This window comes from Lonchura striata, chromosome 28 (genome assembly GCF_046129695.1).
Source record: "Lonchura striata isolate bLonStr1 chromosome 28, bLonStr1.mat, whole genome shotgun sequence".
NCBI classification, from domain to species: Eukaryota; Metazoa; Chordata; class Aves; order Passeriformes; family Estrildidae; genus Lonchura; species Lonchura striata.
In genome coordinates this window covers 7,426,930-7,453,004 of record NC_134630.1, presented here as the reverse complement: position 1 = coordinate 7,453,004, position 26,075 = coordinate 7,426,930, and the positions used below count along the sequence as shown (strand labels likewise).

The 26,075-nt window shown below is 47.7% G+C and overlaps 1 protein-coding gene and 1 long non-coding RNA gene across 2 annotated transcripts; both read left to right on the top strand.

The window, feature by feature from the left end:
* Nucleotides 1-1,110: 1,110 nt before the first annotated feature.
* On the top strand, nucleotides 1,111-22,947 carry SUGP2 (SURP and G-patch domain containing 2). Its single transcript, XM_077788742.1, has 9 exons — nucleotides 1,111-1,232; nucleotides 2,129-3,658; nucleotides 5,469-5,586; nucleotides 7,261-7,664; nucleotides 9,911-10,037; nucleotides 13,701-14,188; nucleotides 17,069-17,133; nucleotides 19,637-19,773; nucleotides 22,827-22,947. Exons 1-9 carry the CDS (start codon nucleotides 1,118-1,120, stop codon nucleotides 22,945-22,947), a joined length of 3,105 nt encoding a protein of 1,034 aa, XP_077644868.1. The 5' UTR covers nucleotides 1,111-1,117.
* Nucleotides 22,948-23,248: 301 nt separating this feature from the next.
* Nucleotides 23,249-25,437, top strand: LOC144247593 (uncharacterized). Its single transcript, XR_013341226.1, has 2 exons — nucleotides 23,249-23,328; nucleotides 24,450-25,437. It is a non-coding gene; the product is annotated as an uncharacterized LOC144247593 (long non-coding RNA).
* Nucleotides 25,438-26,075: the final 638 nt, after the last annotated feature.

Sequence of the window (26,075 nt, the reverse complement as noted above, 5' to 3'; positions counted from 1 at the left end):
AAATAAGAGACGCGATAATGCAAATCAGATGCGTGGTTATGTAAATGAGAGACGATATTATGCAAATAAGAATCGCGATTATGTAAATCAGAGGCGTGGCTATACAATTGAGAGACGCTATTATGCAAATCAGATCCGTGGTTATGCAAATGAGAGCCGCGATTATGCAAATAAGAGACGCGATTATTCAAATCAGAGCCGCTATTATGCAAATCAGAGGCGTGGTTATACAAATAAGAGCCGCGATTATGCAAATCAGAGGCGTGGTTATACAAATAAGAGCCGCGATCATGCAAATCAGATACGCGATTATGCAAATCAGAGGCGTGGTTATACAAATAAGAGCCGCGATTATGCAAATCAGATACGCGATTATGCAAATCATACGCGTGGCTATGCAAAATAAGAGGCGTGGTTATACAGATAGTAGGTGTGGTTATGCAAAATGAGAGGCGTGGTTATACAAATAAGAGCCGCGATTATGCAAATCAGATACGCGATTATGCAAACCAGAGGCGCGATTATGCAAATCAGATACACGATTATGCAAATCAGAGACGCGATTATGCAAATCATACGCGTGGCTATGCAAAATAAGAGGCGTGGTTATACAAATAATAGGTGTGGTTATGCAAAATGAGATGCGTGGTTATACAAATAAGATAGGCGAATATGCAAATAAGAGACGCGGTCATGCAAATCGGAGGCGTGGTTATACAAATCACTGGCGCGCTGATATGCAAATCAGAGGCGTGGCTATACAGATCTCACGGGCGCGCTGATATGCAAATCAGAGGCGTGGCTATACAGATCAGAGGCGTGGTTATGCAAATCAGAGCGGCGGCCTATCAGGGGGCGTGGCGCGGCGCGCGCTCCGTTAGCCGCGGGCGGGGCGTGGCCACCCGCGGAGGGGCGTGTCCGCCGGGAAAGGGGCGTGGCCAGCGCGAGGCCCCGGTGCGGCGGCGGCGCCGCTCGTGAGGGCGGCGGGGCTCGGCCCCGCTCGGCCCCGCTCCGCCCCGCTCGTCCCCGCTCCCCGCGGCAGCGTGCGCTCCCCTCAGGCCGCGCGTCCCCTCAGGAGCGGCGCCAGGCCGCGCCGCCGCCGCACCGGGAGCCGGCGATGGCCTCGCGGAGGATGCCCCGGCCGGCGCCGGAGGCCGCGGCGCGGGACAGAGTTCCGCGGTACCGGCTGGAGCGGAGCGCGGCCGCGGCGGGCGCCGCGCATCCCTTCCGAGGTACGGGCGGCGGCGCCTCCACCCAGCGCCGCGCGCCGCCGCGCCTTCCCCACATCCATGTTTGTGCCCGTAATGGGAACGGGGGATAAAAACGGGAATTCAGACAAAGGGATTCGCCGCCTCACCGAGCGGGTCCGGCTCCGTGCGCCACGATGGAATTCCGGTGATGGCTGATGGGTTACATCAACGTAGGAAACCATCGGGGCTTTGTGTTTGGTGGTGGTTTTGGGGGATAAATCTCAAAGCAGGGCATTAACCTCGTGAACAGAACACAAAATGCCATCCCCAAATTAATTAGCTCCTAAATTTGGGGTTTAAAATGTCCAGCCAGACGCTTGGATTGCATTGGCAGGGGTGGACGTTCATAGGAGAGCTTTAAAATGAAGTCTGTTATTTTTAGACTTGTAAGAGCCCTGAAGAAATCATTTATATTAAACACTTCTATTTTTTGCCGAGTATTTATTTTCTGAATTGAACTTCTGGGATTGGGGAACGAAGGTTTTGGGTAATGAGAATTTCCTGCAATAGCGAAAGAATTGTGGTTGAGTTTGTAGAAGATCCGAATTTCTGTCCAGCTGTAGAATTCCTCCTGGGAATTCTGCTCTGGGTGACAAGGTGGGGATTGGCCAAAGCTTGGAATTGCTGGTCCTGGAGGTCTTTGACAGTTTCTAAATTCTGGGAAAGCTGAAAGTTCAGAGTTTCGATGGATTTTATGCCTCAGGTAGAAGACCAAGACTTGAGACAGCGATGAGCAAAGAAAGATTTGATTTGGAGGAGAACTGCAGCTCCTGAATTTAGGGATTGGAACGTGGGAATGGGAATGTGGTGATATGGATATCCTTCAGAAATCTCCCCAGTTTTGACCTCTTTCCAACCTTTAAAATTTCTTTGCCCAGCTCACTCCCGGCTGCTGCCCCGGCCCCGCTACAACGAGAGCTTCCACCACGACGGGCGCTTCCCTCACGCCAACTGCCAGCACGAGGACTGGAGCGAGGATCCCAGGGAGGATTATCCCGGGGAAAACTACCCCGGGGAGGATTACCCCGGAGAGAATTACCCCGGAGAGAATTACCCCGGGGAAAACTACCCCGGCCCTTCCTACAGAGCCGCCAGCCCCCCGCTCCGCAAGGAGAATTATTTCCAGGGACAGTTCTCCCGGCCCGCGCCCCGGGAGCGGGAATTCGCCCGGGATTACGGGAAATTCGGCCGTGCAGCTGCCCCCGGCCGGGAGTACGGGCAGCGGGACAGGGAGTACCCGCAGGGCTACGGCCCCGCGGGTTCCTGGCAGGCCGGAGCAGAATTTGGCTCCCCGGATGTTTTGGGGGATTTCGGGCCGATGGAGGAGGAGTACGGCGGCGCGGAGGACCCGGAGTACGAGGAGGATTTCGGGGCGCCGCCGCGCAGGGGAGGCGCGGGCAGGGGGAGAGCCCTGCGGGGAAAGCGCCTGGCCGGGGGGGTGGTGAAACCCAGGGCGTTCAGAGGAGACCCCAAAAGCCCCCTGAAGAAGTGGGGCTTGAAGAAAGGCCAGCCCGGCCCGGATGCCGACGCTCCGGAGCTGCCTCCGGACGTCGCCGAGCCCCTCCAGCAGCGCCCCAGCCCCGAGCTGCCCCCGCGGCCCGGCGCGGCCCCGGGAGCCGTCCTGAGGCTGCCGAAACCCGCCCACGTCTTCAGGAGCCTCAGCTTCGACCCGGTGGATAAATCCGACATCTTCTCCACCTTCGGCGTGGAGATCATCAAGTGGGCCGGGTTCCACGCCGTCAAAAACGACGCCGAGTTCTCACGCCTCTTCGGGGCCCTCTTCGAGCTGGAGACCGAGACCTGTGCCAAGATGTTGGCCTCCTTCAAGTGCTCCCTGCGGCCGGAGCACCGGGACTACTGCTTCTTCACCATCAAGAGCCTGCAGCACGCCGCCCTGAAAACCCCCAAGGTGGACAACGAGTTCTTGAACATGCTGCTGGACAAGGGGGCCGTGAAGACCAAGAACTGCTTCTTCGAGATCATCAAGCCCTTCGACAAGTACGTCATGCGCCTGCAGGACCGCCTCCTCAAGGGGGTGACCCCGCTGCTGATGGCCTGCAACGCCTACGAGCTGAGCGTGAAGAGCAGCGCCTTCGGCCACCCCGGCCACGTGGCCGGCGCCCTGGAGACCACCGTGTCCCTGTGCCGCAAGTCCCTGGCCCTGCTGGGCCAGACCTTCGCCCTGGCCTCCGTTTTCCGGCAGGAGAAGATCCTGGAGGCCGTGGGGCTGCAGGAGATGGCCCCGGCGCCCACGGCCTTCCCCAATTTCGACGACTCCACGCTCTTCGGCAGGGAGTACATGGAGAACCTGAAGGCGTGGCTGGAGAGGAGCGGCTACCCCATCCAGATGAGGAGAGGCCCGGCAGGAGCCGCCGAGCAGCTCCCGGCGGCCGCCCCCGGCGCCAACGGTACTGGGCGGGGGGAGCCCCGCAGGGGCGGCTCCGTGGTCGGGCTTGGGCAGGAATTCCTGGCTCCGGGAACGCCGGGGGAGGCCCGCTCAGGGCTGGGGCAGGGAGGGAATTCCCGGTGAATCCCAGTCAGGGAGGGAATTCCAGGTGAATCCCAGTCAGGGAGGGAATTCCCGGTCAATCCCAGTCAGGGCTGGGGCAGGGGTGGAATTCCAGGTGAATCCCAGGCAGGGAGGGAATTCCAGCTGAATCCCAGGCAGGGAGGGAATTCCAGGTGAATCCCAGTCACGGAGGGAATTCCAGGTGAATCCCAGTCAGGGCTGGGGCAGGGAGGGAATTCCAGGTGAATCCGTCAGGGAGGGAATTCCTGGTGAATCCCAGTCAGGGAGGGAATTCCAGCTGAATCCCAGTCAGAACAGGAGCAGGGAGGGAATTCCAGGTGAATCCCAGTTGGAACAGAAGTAGGGGTGGAATTCCAGGTGAATCCAAGTCAGAACAGGAGCAGGGAGGGAATTCCAGGTGAATCCCAGTCAGGGCTGGGGCAGGGGTGGAATTCCAGGTGAATCCCACTCAGGGAGGAAATTCCAGATGAATCCCAGTCAGAACAGAAGCAGGGAGGGAATTCCAGCTGAATCCCAGTCGGAACAGAAGTAGGGGTGGAATTCCAGGTGAATCCAAGTCAGGGCTGGAATTCCAGGTGAATCCCAGCAGGGAGTCTGTGGAAGTTTCTGGGGTGAAATCGTGTCCTTCCTTCTCTTTCTGGCACCTGCTTCGACCTTAAATCCAAGATTTTTCACCCCAGTTTCACCACCTCAAGGCAGGGAAACCAGGACCAGCCTGGAACTGGCTTAATCACAGAGTAAATATTTGCATATATGCAAATATGGAGATGTCAGCATCAGCACTGAAGTCAGATCCAGGTGCATTCCTTTGGAGGTGTTCCCTGAGCTGGGCCAGTGATTCCTCCTGCCTGAAACATTCCTGCTCATCCTGGTTTTTCCTAATTCATCCTGATTTTTTCCCAAAAAAACCTGTTTTTTCCTTGAGCCTCAGATCCTTTCTCGGGGAGGTTTTGCAAATGGTTGAAAATTTGTCACTCAGCCCTTCAGAGCAGCATTCAAATAAACGGATTTTCCACAAGAAGTCCTTTTGCCGCATTAAGAAATTGCCTTTTTAAGGATGATTCCACTTGCCCAGGCTGGTTGTGGATGTGGTTTTTTAGCCCAGGGTGTTTTTAAGAACAAACAAGTGCAGAATTGCAGTTGAAACGTGGAGTTTTCCCTGATTTTAGATGGAAAGCGTTGGGCAGAGCTTTCCCAGCAGGTCCAGTTCTGGCTCCAGAGGCTCCAGGAATCATTGGGGGTCTGGAGCTTGTGGGGCTGGGCCTGCAGAAGGAAAAGCTGAGAGAGGACCCCAAAATCCCCACAAATATCCCCAAAAAGTGTCCTGGGGTGGTGTCAGGACAAGGGAAACTGAGGCCTCCTTTGGGGACACCCCAACCCCAGCAGACATTTGTGTGTCACCTGCTGCAGCCTGGATGATTTGGGATCTCCAAAATATCCTTCCCCACCCCACCCTTCTGCTTTCTTTGTCAAATGTCAAATTTTTCTCTTTTTTATTTTTTAATTGCGAGCATGAATTGTGTGAAAATACCAAAAAAAACCCCAACAAAAACAAACAAACAAAAAAAAAACCCATCTTGCTGCTGGATGAGAATAAAACAAAGAGTGGGGTTTTTTTTTCTAATGGGATTTATTTGATTTTAACGCGGTTTTTGGGTTTTTTTAATGGGATTTCTTTCTCCCCACAGCCCCCCAGCGAGCTGACAGGAAAGTTGTGGACACCATTGAGCAGCTGGTGAGCAGCATCGTGGCAGGAACTCTGTCTGCCAAGGACAGGAGTGCTCAGAAGAACTCTCCTGAATATTGGTGGGTGTGGGGGAAATTCAGACTTGATAGAATTAAAACTTCAGCCCTTCACTCGGTGGGAATGATCAAAGCCTGTTGTATATTTAATCGGGTTTTTTTGGGTTTTTTTTTTGGTTTTTTTTTTTTTTAGGGGGGAATGTTTTCCTGGAGTTCATTATCCCTGGAAATGATCCTGGTGTTTGTGGTGTTGCTTTTGATGTGCCAATAATGGCTCTCGGTCGACCCAAATTCGAGGTGTTCAAAGCAATTTGGATTTTAGGAGCAAAGTCGGGTGATGGAGGCATCCAGCAAGGTAACAGGGTTTAGAATTCCAGGGAAAATGCTGGAAAAGGGGGAGCTGAGGCACCTCCAGGTGTGTCAGCTGATTCATTCCTGTCCAACCCCTCCAGCATTTATTTCCTCGATCCCAGAAAAACCTGCTCAGCCTCGTGCTAAACACCTGGAAAAAACAAACCAACGGGAATGCTGAGGGGTTTTGTGCTTAAAAAATGGAGATTTTTCTGCAGATCTCTTCTTTTTCTGTGTTTCTCAGGTTCCTGGGTGATGAGGACTACAAATCTCACAGGTTGAGGCTGTAAAAAATGGAGATTTTCAGCAGATTTCTCATTTTTTTTCTGTTTGCCAGGTTCCTGTGTGACGAGGAGAGCCTGGAGTACAAGTACTACAGGCTGGGGCTGTAAAAATGGAGATTTTCAGCAGATTTCTTGTTTTTCTGTGTTCCCCAGGTTCCTGTGTGATGAGGATTAGATATCTTACAGGCTGGGGTTGTAGAAATGGAGATTTTCAGCAGATTTCTCCCTTTTCTGTGTTTCCCAGGTTCCTGTCCAAGGAGGAGAGCGTGGAGTACAAATCTCACTAGGCTGGGGCTGTAAAAATGGAGATTTTCAGCAGATTTCTCATTTCTTTTCTGTTTGCCAGGTTCCTGTGTGACGAGGACAGCCTGGAGTACAAGTACTACAGGCTGGGGCTGTAGAAATGGAGATTTTGAGCAGATTTCTTCTTTTTCTGTGTTTCCCAGGTTCCTGTGTGATGAGGATTAGATATCTTACAGGCTGGGGCTGTAGAAATGGAGATTTTCAGCAGATTTCTCCCTTTTCTGTGTTTCCCAGGTTCCTGTCCAAGGAGGAGAGCGTGGAGTACAAATCTCACTAGGCTGGGGCTGTAAAAATGGAGATTTTCAGCAGATTTCTCATTTATTTTCTGTTTCCCAGGTTCCTGTGTGACGAGGATTAGATATCTCACAGGCTGGAGCTGTAAAAATGGAGATTTTCAGCAGATTTCTCATTTGTTTTCTGTTTGCCAGGTTCCTGTGTGACGAGGACAACCTGGAGTACAAGTACTACAGGCTGGGGCTGTGGAAATGGAGATTTTGAGCAGATTTCTCATTTCTTTTCTGTTTGCCAGGTTCCTGTGTGACGAGGATTAGATATCTCACAGGTTGGGGCTGTAAAAAATGAGATTTTCAGCAGATTTCTCATTTCTTTTCTGTTTCCCAGGTTCCTGTGTGACGAGGATTAGATATCTCACAGGTTGGGGCTGTAAAAAATGAGATTTTCAGCAGATTTCTCCTTGTTTTCTGTTTCCCAGGTTCCTGTGTGACGAGGATTAGATATCTCACAGGCTGGGGCTGTAAAAAATGAGATTTTGAGCAGATTTCTCATTTCTGTTTGCCAGGTTCCTGTGTGACGAGGACAGCCTGGAGTACAAGTACTACAGGCTGCGGCTCTCCGAGGTGCAGAGGAGGAGCAGCCAGCCCGTGGAGGAAGCAGCCCCAGAGTCCCTGCGGGCCCTGCTCTATGCCCGGAGGGTGGCCAGCATCAAAAGGAGACTTTTCAAGAGGAAAAAGAAGCCTGGCACTGCCCCTCCCCGTGCCAGCAGGGCCAGGAGGGTGAGGAGGGCCAGCAGGGCCACCCAGACCCTGCTCTCAGCGGGGACGGTGCTGAAGCAGCCAGGGCCAGCCCGGGCCCCGGGTGCTGCCCTGGGTGCCCCCCTGGGTGCTGCTCCAGGTGCTCTGGGTGCTCCCCCGGGTGCTGCCCTGGGTGCCCCAGGTGCCCTGGGTGCTCTGGGTGCTGCCCCAGGTGCTGCTGGGGGTGCCCCAGGTGCCCTGGGTGCCCTGGGTGCTGCCCCAGGTGCTCCCCTGGGTGCTGCCCCGGGTGCTGCTCCAGGTGATGCCCTGGGTGCTCCCCTGGGTGCTACCCCAGGTGCCCTGGGTGCTCCAGGTGCTGCCCCGGGTGCCCTGGGTGCTCCAGGTGCTGCCCCGGGTGCCCTGAGTGATGCCCCAGGTGCCCTGGGTGCTCCCTTGGGTGCTGTCCCAGGTGCCCTGGGTGCTCCAGGTGCTACCCCAGGTGCCCTGGGTGCTCCAGGTGCTGCCCCAGGTGCCCTGGCTGCTCCCCTGGGTGCTACCCCAGGTGCCCTGAGTGCCCTGGGTGCTCCCTTGGGTGCTGTCCCAGGTGCCCTGGGTGCTCCAGGTGCTACCCCAGGTGCCCTGGGTGCTCCAGGTGCTGCCCCAGGTGCCCTGAGTGATGCCCCAGGTGCCCTGGCTGCTCCCCTGGGTGCTACCCCAGGTGCCCTGGATGCCCCGGGTGCCCTGAGTGATGCCCCAGGTGCCCTGGGTGCTCCCTTGGGTGCTGCCCCAGGTGCCCTGGGTGCTCCAGGTGCTGCCCCAGGTGCCCTGAGTGATGCCCCAGGTGCCCTGGGTGCCCTGGGTGCTACCCCAGGTGCCCTGGCTGCTCCCCTGGGTGCTACCCCAGGTGCCCTGGGTGCCCCGGGTGCCCTGAGTGATGCCCCAGGTGCCCTGGGTGCTGCCCTGGGTGCTCCCCTGGGTGCCCCGGGTGCCCTGAGTGATGCCCTGGGTGCTGCCCTGGGTGCTCCCCTGGGTGCCCCGGGTGCCAGCAGCTGCCCGGTGCCCATGCCAGGCCAGGCCAGGGCAGCTCCTGAGCCCTCCGCAGCGTCTCCCGAGCCTCTGCCAGCCCCGGGCTCTCCGTGTGCTGATGGTGAGTGAGGATTTGGGGTGCCACGGGGGGGTTTGGGGCCCAGCAGGGCAAAAACTGACAGCTAGGTTGGGAATTTTAAATTGTGTCCAGGAAAAAAAGCCAAACTTCTGCAATTCACAAAAATTCCTGCATTCTTTAATTCTGTGATGGAAACCCCAAACAACATTTATTCAATTCTTTAATTCCCAAACATCATTTCTGTAATTCTGTATTTATGGAGTGGGAAGTTCTCAGTTGCACTGATTTGGGGTTAGATTTGGGGATTTTAGAGCATAGCAGGGGAAAAAACTGACAGATTTGAAAATTCAAATTGTATCCAGGAAAAAAAACAGACTTCACCTGCAATTCACAAAAATTCCTGCTGGAAACCCCAAATGGCATTTCTTTAATTCTGTGATGGAAACCCCAAACATTTATTTAATTCTTTAATTCCCAAACATCATTTCTGTAATTCTGTATTTATGGAGTGGAAAGTTGTCAGCTACACTGGTTTGGGGTTAGATTTGGGATTTTAAATTGTGTCCTGTAAAAACCCCAAACTTCTCCTGCAATTCACAAAAATTCCTGCTGGAAACCCCAAACATAATTTCTTTAATTCTGCATTTATGGAGTGGGAAGTTCTCAGCTGCACAGGTTTGGGGTTAGATTTGGGATTTTAAATCATATCAGGAGAAAAACTGACATGGGGTTAGATTGGGAATGTTAAATTGTGTCGAGGAAAAACAAACTGCTGCAATTCACAGAAATTCCTGCTGGAAACCCCAAATCATTTCTTTAATTCTGTAACACTGATTTGGGGTTAGGTTTGAAATTTTAAATCCCATCAAGAAAAAACAAACCCAAATTCCTCCTGCAATGCACCGAGCAGTTCTGCTGGAATTCCGAGAGGAATTCCCGTGTTCCTGTGCCAGGAAGAGTTCCCACTGGGAATTCCGGAGCTCATGTGTTTAATTCTGAAGTGGGAAGTTCTCAGCTCCACTGCTCTGGGGTTAGGTTTGAAATTTTAAATCAGAGCAGGAAAAAACCACCCCAAATTCCTCCTGCAATGCACCAAGCAGTTCTGCTGGAATTCCGAGAGGAACTCCCGTGTTCCTGTGCCAGGAAGAGTTCCCACTGGGAATCCCAGAGCTTGTGTGTTTAATTCTGAAGTGGGAAGTTCTCAGCTCCACTGCTCTGGGGTTAGCTTTGGGCTTTTAAATCACAGCAGGAACAAACCTGCCAGGCCCCGCGCGGTTGTGCCGGGATTCCCGGCGGAATTCCCGAGCTCCTGCGCCGCGGTTCCGCGGTGGCGCGTGGGTCGGGTTTAACGCGCAGCCCCCGCCCTGTGCCAGGTGCGTGTCCCGCCGTGGACGCCCGGAGCCGGGACACGGCGGAGCGGCTGGCCCGGTTCGTGGCCCAGGAGGGGCCCGAGATGGAGCGGATCAGCATCGCCCACAGCGCCGACAGCCCCGAGCTCTGGTGAGCGCTCCCCGCCGCAATTCCGGGCACGCGGGATTTCGGGCGGCGCTCCTCGGCCCCGGCAGAATCCGAAACCCCGCGGGGTGACCCGTCCCTGCCTCAGCGTGGGACTCCCCGTCGTCCCCTGGCTTTCCTCTCCGTCCTGCTCAAGCCTGAAACGGGAATTGGCGAGATGATCCCAGTGAATCCATGAATTCTTCCCGTTGAATTCATTAGTTCTTCCCGCTGAATTCATTTCATACTTCTCACTGAATTCATTAATTATTTCCAATGAATTCATTATTTCTTCCCACTGAATTCATTTCGTACTTCCCACTGAATTCATTTTGTATTTCCCACTGAATTCATTTTGTACTTCCCACTGAATTCATTAATTATTTCCAATGAATTAATTATTTCTTCCCACTGAACTCATTTCGTACTTCCCACTGAATTCATTTCGTACTTCCCACTGAATTCATTAATTATTTCCAATGAATTCATTATTTCCAAAGAATTCATTATTTCTTCCCACTGAATTCATTTCGTACTTCCCACTGAATTCATTTCATACTTCCCACTGAATTCATTAATTATTTCCAATGAATTCATTATTTCTTCCCACTGAATTCATTTCATACTTCCCACTGAATTCATTAATTATTTCCAATGAATTCATTATTTCCAATGAATTCATTATTTCTTCCCAATGAATTCATTTCGTACTTCCCACTGAATTCATTTCGTACTTCCCACTGAATTAATTTCGTTCTTCCCAATTAATTAATTTCATACTTCCCACTGAATTAATTTTGTACTTCCCAATGAATTCATTAATTATTTCCAATGAATTAATTATTTCTTCCCAATGAATTCATTTCATACTTCCCACTGAATTCATTTCGTACTTCCCACTGAATTCATTAATTATTTCCAATGAATTCATTAATTCTTCCCACGTAATTCATTCTTCCTAATGAATTGATTAATTAATTTCCAATGAATTTATTATTTCCTATGAGTTGATTAATTCTTTCCAATTAATTCATTAATTCTTTCCAATTAATTAATTTCATTCTTCCCAATGAATTGATTAAGTCTTCCCAATGAATTGATTAAGGCTTCCCAATGAATTAATTATTTCCAATGAAATAATTATTTCATATGAATTCATTAATTCATCCCACTGAATTCATTAATTCTTCCCAATGAATTGATGAATTCATGAATTCTTCCCAATGAGTTCATGAATTCTTCCCAGTGAATTGATTAATTCTTCCCAATGAATTCATTATTTCCAATGAATTCATTATTTCCTATGAATTCATTAATTCATCCCACTGAATTCATTAATTCTTTCCAATGAGTTCATTAATTCTTCCCAATTAATTGATTAATTATTTCCAATGCATGCCTTAATTCTTCCCAATGAATTAATTCTTTTCAATGCATACATTAATTCTTCCCAATGAATTAATTTCATTCTTCCCACTGAATTGATGAACTATTTCCAATGAATTGATTAACTATTTCAAATTAATTAATTAATTCTTCCCACTGAGTTCCTTCTCAGGAGTCTGGGGGTGCTGCTGACCATCAGCTGCAGGGGAAATTCCTAAAATCTTACATCACTCCAGCTGAAGAAAATCTGCTTTGGACTTCAATTTCCCTGGCTTTTTGACCTCAATTTCCCTGGCTTTTTGACTTTATATTCCCCTGCATTTTTGACCTTATTCCCCTGCATTTTTACCCTTATTTCTCCTGGATTTTTGCCCTTATTTCCCTGTTTTTTTGACCTTATTCCCCTGCATTTTTACCCTTATTTCTCCTGGATATTTGCCCTTATTCCCTTGCATTTTTGCCCTTATTCCCCTGCATTTTTGCCCTTATTTCCCTGGACTTTTGCCCTTATTTCTCTGCATTTTTGACCATATTTCCCCTGGACTTTTGCCCTTATTTCCCTGGATTTTTGCCCTTATTCCCCTGCATTTTTACCCTTATTCCCTTGCATTTTTTCCCTTATTTCCCCGGACTTTTGACCTTATTCTCGCCTGCATTTTTGACATTATTTCCCTGCATTTTTGACCATATTTCCCCCACGTTTTTACCCTTATTTCCCCTGGACTTTTTCCCTTATTTCTCTGCATTTTTGACCATATTTCCCCTGGACTTTTGCCCTTATTTCTCTGCATTTTTGACCATATTTCCCCCGCGTTTTTACCCTTATTTCCCCTGGACTTTTGCCCTTATTCCCCTGCATTTTTGACCATATTTCCCCTGCACTTTTGCCCTTATTTCCCTGCATTTTTGCCCTTATTTCCCCTGCGTTTTTACCCTTATTTCCCCTGGATTTTTGCCCTTATTCCCCTGCATTTTTGACCATATTTCCCCTGGACTTTTGCCCTTATTTCCCTGCATTTTTGCCCTTATTTCCCCTGCGTTTTTACCCTTATTTCCCCTGGATTTTTGCCCTTATTTCTCTGCATTTTTGACCATATTTCCCCTGGACTTTTGCCCTTATTCCCCTGCATTTTTACCCTTATTCCCCTGCATATTTGCCCTTATTTCCCTGGACTTTTGACCTTATTCTCGCCTGCATTTTTGACATTATTTCCCTGCATTTTTGACCATATTTCCCCCGCGTTTTTACCCTTATTTCCCCTGGACTTTTGCCCTTATTTCCCTGCATTTTTGACCATATTTCCCCTGGACTTTTACCCTTATTTCTCTGCATTTTTGACCATATTTCCCCTGGACTTTTGCCCTTATTTCTTTGCATTTTTGACCATATTTCCCCCTCGTTTTTACCCTTATTTCCCCTGGACTTTTGCCCTTATTCCCCTGCATTTTTGACCATATTTCCCCTGCACTTTTGCCCTTATTTCCCTGCATTTTTGCCCTTATTTCCCCTGCGTTTTTACCCTTATTTCCCCTGGATTTTTGCCCTTATTCCCCTGCATTTTTGACCATATTTCCCCTGGACTTTTGCCCTTATTTCTCTGCATTTTTGACCATATTTCCCCTGCGTTTTTACCCTTATTTCCCCTGGACTTTTGCCCTTATTTCTCTGCATTTTTGACCATATTTCCCCTGGACTTTTTTCCTTATTTCTCTGCATTTTTGACCATATTTCCCCTGGACTTTTGCCCTTATTTCTCTGCATTTTGGACCATATTTCCCCCGCGTTTTTACCCTTATTTCCCCTGGACTTTTGCCCTTATTCCCCTGCATTTTTGACCATATTTCCCCTGCACTTTTGCCCTTATTTCCCTGCATTTTTGCCCTTATTTCCCCTGCGTTTTTACCCTTATTTCCCCTGGACTTTTTCCCTTATTTCCCTGCATTTTGGACCCTATTTCCCCTGGACTTTTACCCTTATTCCCCTGCATTTTTGACCATATTTCCCCCACGTTCTCACCCTTATTTCCCCTGGACTTTTGCCCTTATTTCCCTGCATTTTTGACCATATTTCCCCTGGACTTTTACCCTTATTTCCCTGCATTTTGGACCCTATTTCCCCTGGACTTTTGCCCTTATTCCCCTGCATTTTTGACCATATTTCCCCCACGTTCTCACCCTTATTTCCCCTGGACTTTTCCCCTTATTCCCCCGCCTTTTCCCCCTCGTTCCCCTGCATTTCTGACCTTCCCCCTCCACATCTCCACGCTCCATTTCCCCTCTCAGGTTCCTCCAGGATCCCACCAGCCCCGCCTTCCAGTTCTACCGGCGGAAAGTCCTGGAGCTCTGTCCCTCCATCACCTTCAGCCCCGAGGCTGCAGGAGCTGCCCCAGCCGCAGGCACAGCCCAGCAGGACGAGGACGACGAGGACGACGAGGAGGAAGAGGAGGAGGAAGAAGAAGACGACGAGGAAGAAGCTGAGTTTGAACCCTCCCAACCTGCGGAGGATGAGGAGGATGATGAGGAGGACGTGGCAGCAGGTAGAAGGGTGGCAGACCTAGAGGAAGAGTTGGTGTCCAGAGCAGGAGAGGAGATGGCAGGAGGTGACGTGCGGCTCTGCAGCCCCCCTGACGGCGCTGTCCCAAATCTGTCGACACAGGCACCCGGCCCGGCCCCCGGCGCGCGCTTCCCCCGCAAACGGGTCAGCTCCAAGTCGCTGAAGGTGGGCCTGATCCCCGCCCCAAAACGGGTCTGCCTCGTCCAGGAGCCCAAAGGTCAGTGGGAATAGCAAAAATACATTTTATAGTAAAATACAGCAAGATTTGGGCAAAATTCCCCATGCAAAGTCGCTGAAGGTGGGCCTGATCCCCGCCCCAAAACGGGTCTGCCTCGTCCAGGAGCCCAAAGGTCAGTGGGAATAGCAAAAATACATTTTATAGTAAAATACAGCAAGATTTGGGCAAAATTCCCCATGCAAAGTTCAGCTCCAAGTCGCTGAAGGTGGGTCTGATCCCCGCCCCAAAACGGGTCTGCCTCGTCCAGGAGCCCAAAGGTCAGTGGGAATGGAAAAAAATAGAATTTATAGTAAAATACAGCAAGATTTGGGCAAAATTCCCCATGCAAAGTCGCTGAAGGTGGGCCTGATCCCCGCCCCAAAACGGGTCTGCCTCGTCCAGGAGCCCAAAGGTCAGTGGGAATGGAAAAAAATAGAATTTATAGTAAAATACAGCAAGATTTGGGCAAAATTCCCCATGCAAAGTCTCTGAAGGTGGGCCTGATCCCCGCCCCAAAACGGGTCTGCCTCGTCCAGGAGCCCAAAGGTCAGTGGGAATAGCAAAAATACATTTTATAGTAAAATACAGCAAGATTTGGGCAAAATTCCCCATGCAAAGTCGCTGAAGGTGGGCCTGATCCCCGCCCCAAAACGGGTCTGCCTCGTCCAGGAGCCCAAAGGTCAGTGGGAATAGCAAAAATACATTTTATAGTGAAATAAAACAGGATTTGGGCAAAAATCCCCATGCAAAGTTCAGCTCCAAGTCGCTGAAGGTGGGCCTGATCCCCGCCCCAAAACGGGTCTGCCTCGTCCAGGAGCCCAAAGGTCAGTGGGAATGGAAAAAAATAGAATTTATAGTAAAATACAGCGGGATTTGGGCAAAAATCCCCATACAAAGTCGCTGAAGGTGGGCCTGATCCCCGCCCCAAAACGGGTCTGCCTCGTCCAGGAGCCCAAAGGTCAGTGGGAATGGAAAAAAATAGAATTTATAGTAAAATACAGCAAGATTTGGGCAAAATTCCCCATGCAAAGTCTCTGAAGGTGGGCCTGATCCCCGCCCCAAAACGGGTCTGCCTCGTCCAGGAGCCCAAAGGTCAGTGGGAATAGCAAAAATAGAATTTATAGTGAAATAAAACAGGATTTGGGCAAAAATCCGCATTTTTTAGGTGTTTTTTAATATAAAAATTCACATTTTTCCAATACGAAATTCAGCTCCAAGTCGCTGAAGGTGGGCCTGATCCCCGCCCCAAAACGGCTCTGCCTCATCCAGGAGCCCAAAGGTCAGTGGGAATAGAAAAAATTATATTTTATAGTAAAATAAATCAGGATTTGGGCAAAAATCCCCATTTTTTAGGTGTTGTCACTTTGAAGAATTGCATTTTTTTAATAAAAAATTCAGCTCCAAGCCCCTGAAAGTTGGGATGATCCCAGCCCCAAAAGGATCTGCCTCGTCCAGGAGCCCAAAGGTCAGTGGGAGTTGAAATATTTCACTTTTCTATTAAAATAGAAGAGGATTTGGGCAAAAATCCTGAGTTTTTAGGTATTTTGTCACTTAAAAATTCACATTTTTCCAATACGAAATTCAGCTTCAAGTTGCTGTAATGATCCCCACCCCAAAATGGGTCTGCCTCATCCAGGAGCCCAAAGGTCAGTGGGAATTGAAATAATTATATTTTATAGTAAAATACAGCAAGATTTCGGCAAAAAAATCCCCATTTCTTAGGTATTTTGTCACTTAAAAATTCGCATTTTTCCAATACGAAATTCAGCTTCAAGTCCCTGAATGTTGGGATGATCCCAGCCCGAAAAGGATCTGAGGCCAAAGGTCAGTGGTCATCTAAATATTTCACTTTTGTATTAAAATAGAAGAGAATTTGGGCATAAATCTTGAGTTTTTAGGTGTTTTGTCACTTAAAAAATGGCATTTTTTAACACAAAAGTGAACACAAAATTCACTTTAAATCTGCATTAAAGTGGCAAAGGATAGAAGAGCCCAAAGGTCAGTGGGGATCAAAATATTTCGATTTTATACTGAAATAAAAGAAGATTTGGGGGAAAAAAAAATCTCAATTTTTGGGTGTTTTCATGCTGGTTGTTGCTTAACATTTGCATTTTTTGGTACAAAAATGGACACAAAATTCACTTTAAATCTGCATTAAAGTGGCAAAGGAGGAGCCTGGTCAGTGGGCATCAAAATATTTCAATTTTATTCTGAAAGAAAAGAGCATTTGAGCAAAAATATTGACATTTTTTAGGTGATTTCTTGCTTAAGAAATTGCATTTTTTTCCTACAAAAATGGACACAAAATTCACTTTAAAGTGGCAAAGGAGAAGCTGAAGAGAAAATCCCAAAGGTCAGTGGGCATGGAGATATTTCAGAGGAGAATTTGGGCAAAAATCATGATTTTTTAGGTGTTTTCTCACTTAAAAATTGGATTTTTTATACAAAAACGAACCCAAAATTCACTTTAAAAGGAGAAGCTGAACCAATGGGCCAACAGCAAAATTTGTATCAAGCATCTTCCCATATTCTCTGAGCATATATTTATATTAAATTGATTCTAGATTGAAAATTTTTAATTAATTCTTATCTTTTTTTTACTGCTAGTTTTTATTTTTATGATTTCATTTTTATTTCTAATTCCTCTTCTTGCTTCTGTTTTAGGTCCAGGCTTGAAATGTGATTTTTGCGGAGGATTTTTTAGCCGTGCTTTGGAGTTTTTGACCGAAAAAAAACTCCGATTTTGAATTGGAATTTCCAGCTGCAATTTAATTGGAATGAATAAATTAATTGGGATTCATGAATCAATTCCAATGAAATGGATTAAAATGAATTTAATTGGAATTTTCCAGCTGAGTTTTGGCTTTCTTTGCCTTGCAGTGCATGAACCTGTCAGGATTGCTTATGACAGACCCCGGGGCTGCCCCATCACAAAGAAGAAAAAGGTAAAAAAATTCACATTTCTGCCCCAAAATCCAGCCAGAAATGAGAAATGGTTTGGGGGGAAAAAAAAAAATCTGTTTTTTGTCTGGAAAGAAGGAAATTAATTCTTAAACATTTATTTTAAAATGCCTTTTAAAGAAGGGAAAATCCTTTTTTTTCCCCGGTTTTTCCCGGTTTTTCCCGGTTTTTCCCGGATTTCCCCGGTTTTCCCCGGTTTTTCCCGGATTTTCCCGGTTTTCCCTGTTTTTTCCCGGATTTTCCCGGTTTTTCCCGGTTTTCCCCGGTTTTTCCCATTTTCCCCGGTTTTCCCCGGTTTTCCCATTTTCCCGGTTTTCCCCGGTTTTCCCCGGTTTTCCCCGGTTTTTCCCGGTTTTCCCATTTTCCCGGTTTTCCCCGGTTTTCCCCGGTTTTTCCCGGTTTTTCCCGGTTTTCCCCGGTTTTTCCCGGGTTTTTCCCGGTTTTTCCCGGGTTTTTCCCGGTTTTTCCCGGGTTTTTCCCGGTTTTCCCATTTTCCCCGGTTTCCCCGTTTTTCCCATTTTCCCCGGTTTCCCCGGTTTTCCCGGTTTTCCCCAGTTTTTCCCCGGTTTCCCGGGTTGTTCTTCCTGGTTTTCCCCAGTTTTTCCCGGTTTCCCCGGTTTTCCCATTTTCCCCATTTTCCCCGGTTTCCCCGGTTGTTTTTCCCGGTTTTCCCCAGTTTTTCCCCGGTTTCCCCGGTTGTTTTTCCCGGTTTTCCCCAGTTTTCCCCGGTTTCCCCGGTTGTTTTTCCCGGTTTTCCCCAGTTTTTCCCCGGTTTCCCCGGTTGTTTTTCCCGGTTTCCCCGGTTTCCCCGGTTGTTTTTCCCGGTTTCCCCAGTTTTTCCCGGTTTCCCCGGTTGTTTTCCCTTTTTTTCCCCGGTTGTTTTTCCCGGTTTTCCCCAGTTTTTCCCCGGTTTCCCGGTTGTTTTTCCCGGTTTTCCCCAGTTTTTCCCCGGTTTCCCGGTTGTTTTTCCCGGTTTTCCCCAGTTTTTCCCGGTTTCCCCGGTTGTTTTTCCCGGTTTCCCCGGTTGTTTTTCCCGGTTTCCCCGGTTGTTTTCCCCGGTTTCCCCGGTTGTTTTTCCCGGTTTTCCCCAGTTTTTCCCGGTTTCCCCGGTTGTTTTCCCCGGTTTTCCCGGTTGTTTTTCCCGGTTTTCCCATTTTCCCCAGTTTTTCCCGGTTGTTTTTCCCGGTTTTCCCCAGTTTTTCCCGGTTGTTTTCCCCGGTTTTCCCGGTTTTCCCATTTTCCCCGGTTTCCCCGGTTGTTTTCCCGGTTTCCCCAGTTTTTCCCGGTTTCCCGGTTGTTTTTCCCGGTTTCCCCGGTTGTTTTTCCCGGTTTTCCCCAGTTTTTCCCCGGTTTCTCCGGTTGTTTTCCCCGGTTTTCCCGGTTTCCCCGGTTTTCCCGGTTTTCCCATTTTCCCGGTTTCCCCGGTTGTTTTTCCCGGTTTTCCCCAGTTTTTCCCCGGTTTCCCCGGTTGTTTTTCCCGGTTTTCCCCAGTTTTTCCCGGTTGTTTTTCCCGGTTTTCCCCAGTTTTTCCCCGGTTTCCCCGGTTGTTTTTCCCGGTTTTCCCATTTTCCCCAGTTTTTCCCGGTTGTTTTTCCCGGTTTTCCCCAGTTTTTCCCGGTTGTTTTTCCCGGTTTTCCCGGTTTTCCCATTTTCCCCGGTTTCCCCGGTTGTTTTTCCCGGTTTTCCCATTTTCCCCGGTTTCCCCGGTTGTTTTCCCCTGTTTTCCCCAGTTTTTCCCCGGTTTCCCCGGTTGTTTTTCCCGGTTTTCCCCAGTTTTTCCCGGTTGTTTTTCCCGGTTTTCCCCAGTTTTTCCCCGGTTTCCCCGGTTGTTTTCCCCTGTTTTCCCCAGTTTTTTCCCGGTTTCCCCGGTTGTTTTTCCCGGTTTTCCCCAGTTTTTCCCGGTTGTTTTTCCCGGTTTTCCCGGTTTTCCCCATTTTCCCCGGTTTCCCCGGTTGTTCTTCCCGGTTTTCCCCAGTTTTTCCCCGGTTTCCCCGGTTGTTTTTCCCGGTTTTCCCCAGTTTTTCCCCTGTTTTCCCCGGTTGTTTTTCCCGGTTTTCCCCAGTTTTCCCCGGTTTCCCCGGTTGTTTTTCCCGGTTTTCCCCAGTTTTCCCCGGTTGTTTTTCCCGGTTTTCCCCAGTTTTTCCCGGTTGTTTTCCCCTGTTTTCCCCGGTTGTTTTTCCCGGTTTTCCCCAGTTTTTCCCGGTTGTTTTTCCCGGTTTTCCCCAGTTTTCCCCGGTTTCCCCGGTTGTTTTTCCCGGTTTCCCCAGTTTTTCCCGGTTGTTTTTCCCCGGTTTCCCCGGTTGTTTTTCCCGGTTTTCCCCAGTTTTTCCCGGTTGTTTTTCCCTGGTTTCCCCGGTTGTTTTTCCCGGTTTCCCCGGTTGTTTTTCCCGGTTTTCCCCAGTTTTTCCCGGTTTCCCCGGTTGTTTTCCCCGGTTTCCCCAGTTTTTCCCGGTTGTTTTCCCGGTTTTCCCGGTTTCCCGTCCCCAGAAGCCCACGGAGCCGGAGGTGCCCCCCAAGAGGCTGAGCCCGCGGAACGTGGGGTTCCAGATGCTGCAGAGGATGGGCTGGCAGGAGGGGCACGGCCTGGGCACGCGCGGGCGCGGCATCCGCGAGCCCGTCCACCTGTAAGGGGAAATGGGGAAAATATGGGGGGGAAATGGGGGGTTTAACTGGGAAAATAGGGGGATTTAATGGGGAAATATGGGGGGTTAATGGGGAAAATATGGGGGTTTAATGGGGGAAAATATGGGGGGGAAATGGGGGGTTTAATGGGGAAAATAGGGGGGTTTAATGGGGAAAATGGGGGGGTTTGTATGGGAAAATATGGGGGGTTTGTATGGGAAAATATGGGGATTTAATGGGGGAAATATGGGGGGGTTTGTATGGGAAAATATGGGGGTTTATAGGGGAAAATATGGGGATTTAATGGGGAAAAAATGGGGGTTTAATGGGGAAAATATGGGGGTTTGTATGGGGGAAATAGGGGGGTTTAATGGGGAAAATATGGGGGTTTAATGGGGAAATATGGGGGTTTGTATGGGAAAATATGGGGGTTTAATGGGGAAAATATGGGGGTTTAATGGGGAAAATAGGGGGGTTTGTATGGGGGAAATAGGGGGGTTTATATGGGGAAAATATGGGGATTTGTATGCGAAAATATGGGGGTTTAATGGGGAAAATAGGGGGGTTTGTATGGGGGAAATGGGGGGGTTTAATGGGGAAAATGGGGGGGTTTAATGGGGAAAATATGGGGATTTAATGGGGGAAATGGGGGGGTTTGTATGGGAAAATATGGGGGTTTAATGGGGAAAATATGGGGGTTTAATGGGGGAAATGGGGGGGTTTGTATGGGAAAATATGGAGATTTGTATGGGAAAATATGGGGGTTTGTATGGGGGAAATAGGGGGGTTTATATGGGGAAAATATGGGGATTTGTATGGGAAAATATGGGGGTTTATATGGGAAAATATGGGGGTTTAATGGGGAAAATATGGGGGTTTAATGGGGAAAATATGGGGGTTTGTATGGGAAAATAGGGGGGTTTGTATGGGAAAATATGGGGGTTTAATGGGGGAAATAGGGGGGTTTATATGGGGAAAATATGGGGATTTGTATGGGAAAATAGGGGGGTTTGTATGGGGAAAATATGGGGGTTTAATGGGGAAAATATGGGGGGGTTTAATGGGGAAAATGGGGGGGTTTAATGGGGAAAATATGGGGGTTTGTATGGGAAAATAGGGGGGTTTGTATGGGAAAATAGGGGGGTTTGTATGGGGAAAATATGGGGGTTTATATGGGGAAAATATGGGGGGGTTTAATGGGGAAAATATGGGGGGGTTTAATGGGGAAAATAGGGGGGTTTGTATGGGGAAAATATGGGGGTTTAATGGGGAAAATATGGGGGGGTTTAATGGGGAAAATATGGGGGGGTTTAATGGGGAAAATATGGGGGTTTGTATGGGAAAATAGGGGGGTTTGTATGGGGGAAATAGGGGGGGGTTTAATGGGGGAAATAGGGGGGTTTAATGGGGAAAATGGGGGGGTTTGTATGGGAAAATATGGGGGTTTGTATGGGGAAAATAGGGGGGTTTAATGGGGAAAATATGGGGGAAATAGGGGGGTTTGTATGGGAAAATATGGGGGGGTTTAATGGGGAAAATGGGGGGGTTTAATGGGGAAAATGGGGGGGTTTGTATGGGAAAATATGGGGATTTATATGGGAAAATATGGGGATTTATATGGGAAAATATGGGGATTTATGGGGGGAAAACAGAGGCAGTTACGGGGGAAAATATGGGGGAAAATAGGGGGGTTTATGGGGGAAATATGGGAATTTATGGGGGAAAATATGGGGGTTTATGGTGGAAAATATGGGGGTTTAATGTGGAAAATAGGGGGATTTATAGAGGACAACGTGGGGTTTAATGTGGGAAAATATGGGGGTTTATGGGGGAAAATATAGGGGATTTACAGGGCGGTTTATAGGGGAAAATATGGGGATTTATAGTGGGAAATATGGGGATTAGAGGGGATTTATAGGGGAAAATAAGGGGGTTTAATGGGGGATTTTTAGGGGATATATAGAGGAAAAAGAGGGAATTTATAGGGGAAAATAGGGGGATTTATAGGGACGAGAAGGGGGATTTATAGGGGAAATATGGGGTTTAATTGGGGAAAACATGGATTTTTAATGGGGGTAATATGGGGTTTTAATAGGGGAGAACATGGGGATTTAATGGGGGATTTAATGGGGGAAATATGGGGTTTGCAACTGGGAATTCACCTTCTAATGGGAATTGGGGGGGGGGAAATCAAAAGAATTGAAAATAATTTCAAATTATGTAAATAATTCAACTGAGAATTCACCTTCTAATGGGAATTGGCAGGGGGGGAATAAAACAATTGCGAAAAATTCAAAATAATTGAAAAGAATTCCAAATAATTGTGAAGAATTCCAAATCATTGAATTTACTTCCAAATCATTGAATTGAATTCCAAATCATTGAGTTTACTTCCAAATCATTGAGTTTACTTCCAAATCATTGAATCGAATTCCAAATCATTGAATCGAATTCCAAATCATTGAATCGAATTCCAAATCATTGAATTGAATTCCAAATCATTGAATCGAATTCCAAATCATTGAATTGAATTCCAAATCATTGAATCGAATTCCAAATCATTGAATCGAATTCCAAATAATTGTGAAAAATTCCAAATAATTGAATTGAATTCCAAATCATTGAATTTACTTCCAAATCATTCAATTGAATTCCAAATCATTGAATCGAATTCCAAATAATTGCGAAGAATTCCAAATCATTGAATTTACTTCCAAATCATTGAATTGAATTCCAAATCATTGACTTTACTTCCGAATCATTGAATTGAATTCCAAATCATTGAATTTACTTCCAAATCACTGAATTTACTTCCAAATCATTGAATTCCAAATAACTCAATTTAATTCCAAATAATTCAATTTAACACCAAATCATCGAATCGAATTCCCAATAACTCAATTGAATTCCCAACAACTCAATTGAATTCCCAATAACTCAATCGAATTCCCAACAACTCAATTGAACCCCAAACGGGCGGCAGCGCCGGGCCCCGAGGGATGCGGAATTTTTGGGAAAACGGGAATTTTCGGCTCTGACGGGATTTCCTCCCCAGGGGCGCCACCTCGGCCGGGGAGGGGCTGGGCGTGGTGGGGGAGGAGAGCCGCGAGGACGCCTTCGACGTGTTCCGCCAGAGGATGATGCACATGTACCGGCAGAAACGGGCCGGCAAGTAGGTGAGTGCAGCCAGCCGGATCCCAAAATCCCAAAATCCCAAATCCCAAATCCCAAAATCCCAACATCCCAAAATCCCAGATCCCAAATCCCAAATCCCAAAATCCTGGGCGTGGCGGGGGAGGAGAGCCGCGAGGACGCGTTGTACCGGCAGAAACGGGCCGGCAAGTAGGTGAGTGTGGGCCAGCCGGATCCCAAAATCCCAACATCCCAAAATCCCAAAATCCCAAATCCCAAAATCCCAAAATCCCAAATCCCAACATCCCAAAATCCCAACATCCCAAAATCCTGGGCGTGGGGGGGAGGAGAGCCGCGAGGACGCCTTCGACGTGTTCCGCCAGAGGATGATGCACATGTACCGGCAGAAACGGGCCGGCAAGTAGGTGAGTGCGGCCAGCCGGATCCCAAAATCCCAACATCCCAAAATCCCAAAATCCCAACATCCCAACATCCCAACATCCCAAATCCCAAAATCCCAAATCCCAAATCCCAAAATCCTGGGCGTGGTGGGGGAGGAGAGCCGCGAGGACGCGTTGTACCGGCAGAAACGGGCCGGCAAGTAGGTGAGTGCAGCCCAGATCCCAAAATCCCAAAATCCCAAATCCCAAAATCCCAAATCCCAAAATCCCAGATCCCAAAATCCCAAAATCCTTCCCGCCCTCCCGGGAGGCGCCTGTGCTCTGCGACCCCAAAACCTTCATTTGTGGAAGTTTCTCTGATTTCTGAGAATCTCTTCTCCTCTTTTTTTCCTCTTTTTTTCTGTTTTTTTCTTTTTTTTGTCTTTTTTTTCTCTTTTTTCCCCTCTTTGTTTCCTCTTTTTTCCCCTTTTTTCCTCTTTTTCCCTTTTTTTCTTCTTTTTTTCCTCTTTGTTTCCTCCTTTTTTCTCCTTCTTTCCTCTTTTTTTCCTCTTTCCTCTTTTTTCCTCTTTTTTCCTCTTTTTTCCCCTCTTTTTTTCTCTTCTTTCTTTTTTTTTCTCCTCTTTTTTTTCCTTTTTTCCTCTTTTTTCCCTCTTTGTTTCCTCTTTTTTCCCCTTTTTTCCTCTTTTTCCCCTCTTTTTTTCCTCTTTGTTTCCTCCTTTCTTCTCCCTCTTTCCTCTTTTTTTCCCTCCCCTTTTTTCCCCTTTTTTCCCTCTTTTTTCTTTTTTTTCCTCTTTTTTTCCCTCTTTTTTTCTCTTTTTTTCCTTTTTTCCTCCTTTTTTCCTCTTTTTTTTCTCCTCTTTTTTTTCCTTTATTTTCCCCCTTTTTTCCTCTTTTTTCCCTCTTTTTTCCTCTTTTTTTCCTTGATTCCCCCCCTTTTTTTCCTTTTTTTCCCTCCTTTTTCCCTCCCCTTTTTCCCCCTTCTTTCCCCTCTTATTTTCCCCTCTTTTCCCCTAAATTTTTCCCCTGTTTCCCGCTCTGTTTTTTCCCTCTCCTTTTCTGTTTTATTCCTCCTCTTTTATTCTCTTCTCTCTTTCCCCTCTTTTTCCCCTCCATTTCTCCTTTTTCCCTCTTTTCTTTCATTCCAGGCTCTCTTCCATGAAGATCCCAGAGCCCCTCCCCTCCCTCCCGTGCTGTCTCTGCTGGATTTTGGTTGGATTTTTCCTGGAATTCCACCCCAAACTCTGGATTTTCCCTGGAATTCCACCCCAAACTCTGGATTTTCTCTGGAATTCTATCCCAAACTCTGGATTTTCTCTGGGATCCATCACAAATTTCAGATTTTCCCTGGAATTCCATCCCAAATTTCAGATTTTCTCTGGGACCCACCCCAAACTCTGGATTTTCCTTGGAATTCCATCCCAAACTGGATTTTCCCTGGGATTCATCCCAAATTTCAGTTTTTCCCTGGAATTCCACCCCAAACCTAAAATTTCTATGGAATTCCACCCCAAACTCTGGATTTTCCCTGGAATTCCATCCCAAATTTCAGATTTTTTCTCTGGCATCCGTCGCAAATTCTGGATTTTCCCTGGAATTCCACCCCAAAATCTGGATTTGCCATCCCAAATTTCAGATTTTCCCTGGAATTCCATCCCAAATTTTGGGTTTTCCATCCCAAATTTCAGATTTTCCCTGGAATTCCACCCCAGATTCCCTCCTTTCCGTGCAGCTTTCCATCCCAGGAGAGGAAAAATGAAGATTTTTCCCCGTTTTGGTGTCACTTGGGTAGAAATGTTCAATCCAATAAATGTAGAGCTGGACAATTCCTGCTTCCTGTCATCTTTCCTTTGCATTTTTCCTTCTGGCTTTGGCCCTTGGCAGGGGATGTGCATTCTTATTTTTATTTCAATTCAATGAAATTTTTCCTTTTGGTGGAATTTGGAATTCCTCTGGGTGCAGAGCAGGATTTTGGGGTCAAAATCTATTTTTGGGATGGGATTCCTCACCAAAAACTGGAATTAATTCTTTCCCAAAAATCAATGTACAACTTTTTTTTTTTCTTTTCCTCTTGACTTCCCACTCTACTTCCAATTTTTATTTTGCCCAAATAAAGCCTGGCCTCAAAAATCCAAATATTCTCCTTTTGGCTTCTTCCCTACCTTACAGCAGCTACATTTTCTAATTAAAACCTAATTAAAACCCTTTTTAATCACCTTTTTAATCCTGCATATCCCACATCTGAAACCCCCGCAGGGATTTTCTGAAATAAATCCAATTTTGGGGTTTTTGGTGACCTTTGTTGGGTTTGGAGCTGGGACTCTTGGAGTTCCCTGTGCCAATAAAATTCTGGGGCTGGAATTTTGGGGTTTGGAGTCTCTGGGTTTGGAATTTTGGGGGTTGGGATTTCAGGTTTGGGATTTTGGGGGTTTGGGATTTTGGGGTTGGAGTTTCAGGGTTTGGAATTTCAGGTGTTTGGGATTTTGGGGGTTGGGATTTCAGGGTTGGAAGTTTAGGGTTTGGGATTTTGGGGGTTGGGATTTTGGGGGTTGGAGATTCAGGGTTTGGGATTTTGGGGTTTGGGATTTCGGGGTTTGAGATTCAGGGTTTGGGATTTTGGGGTTTGGGATTTCTGAGTTGGGATTTTGGGGTTTGGGATTTTGGGGGTTGGAAATTCAGGGTTTGGGATTTTGGGGTTTGGGATTTTTGAGTTGGGATTTTGGGGTTTGGGATCTTGGGGGTTGGAAATTCAGGGTTTGGGATTTCAGGGTTTG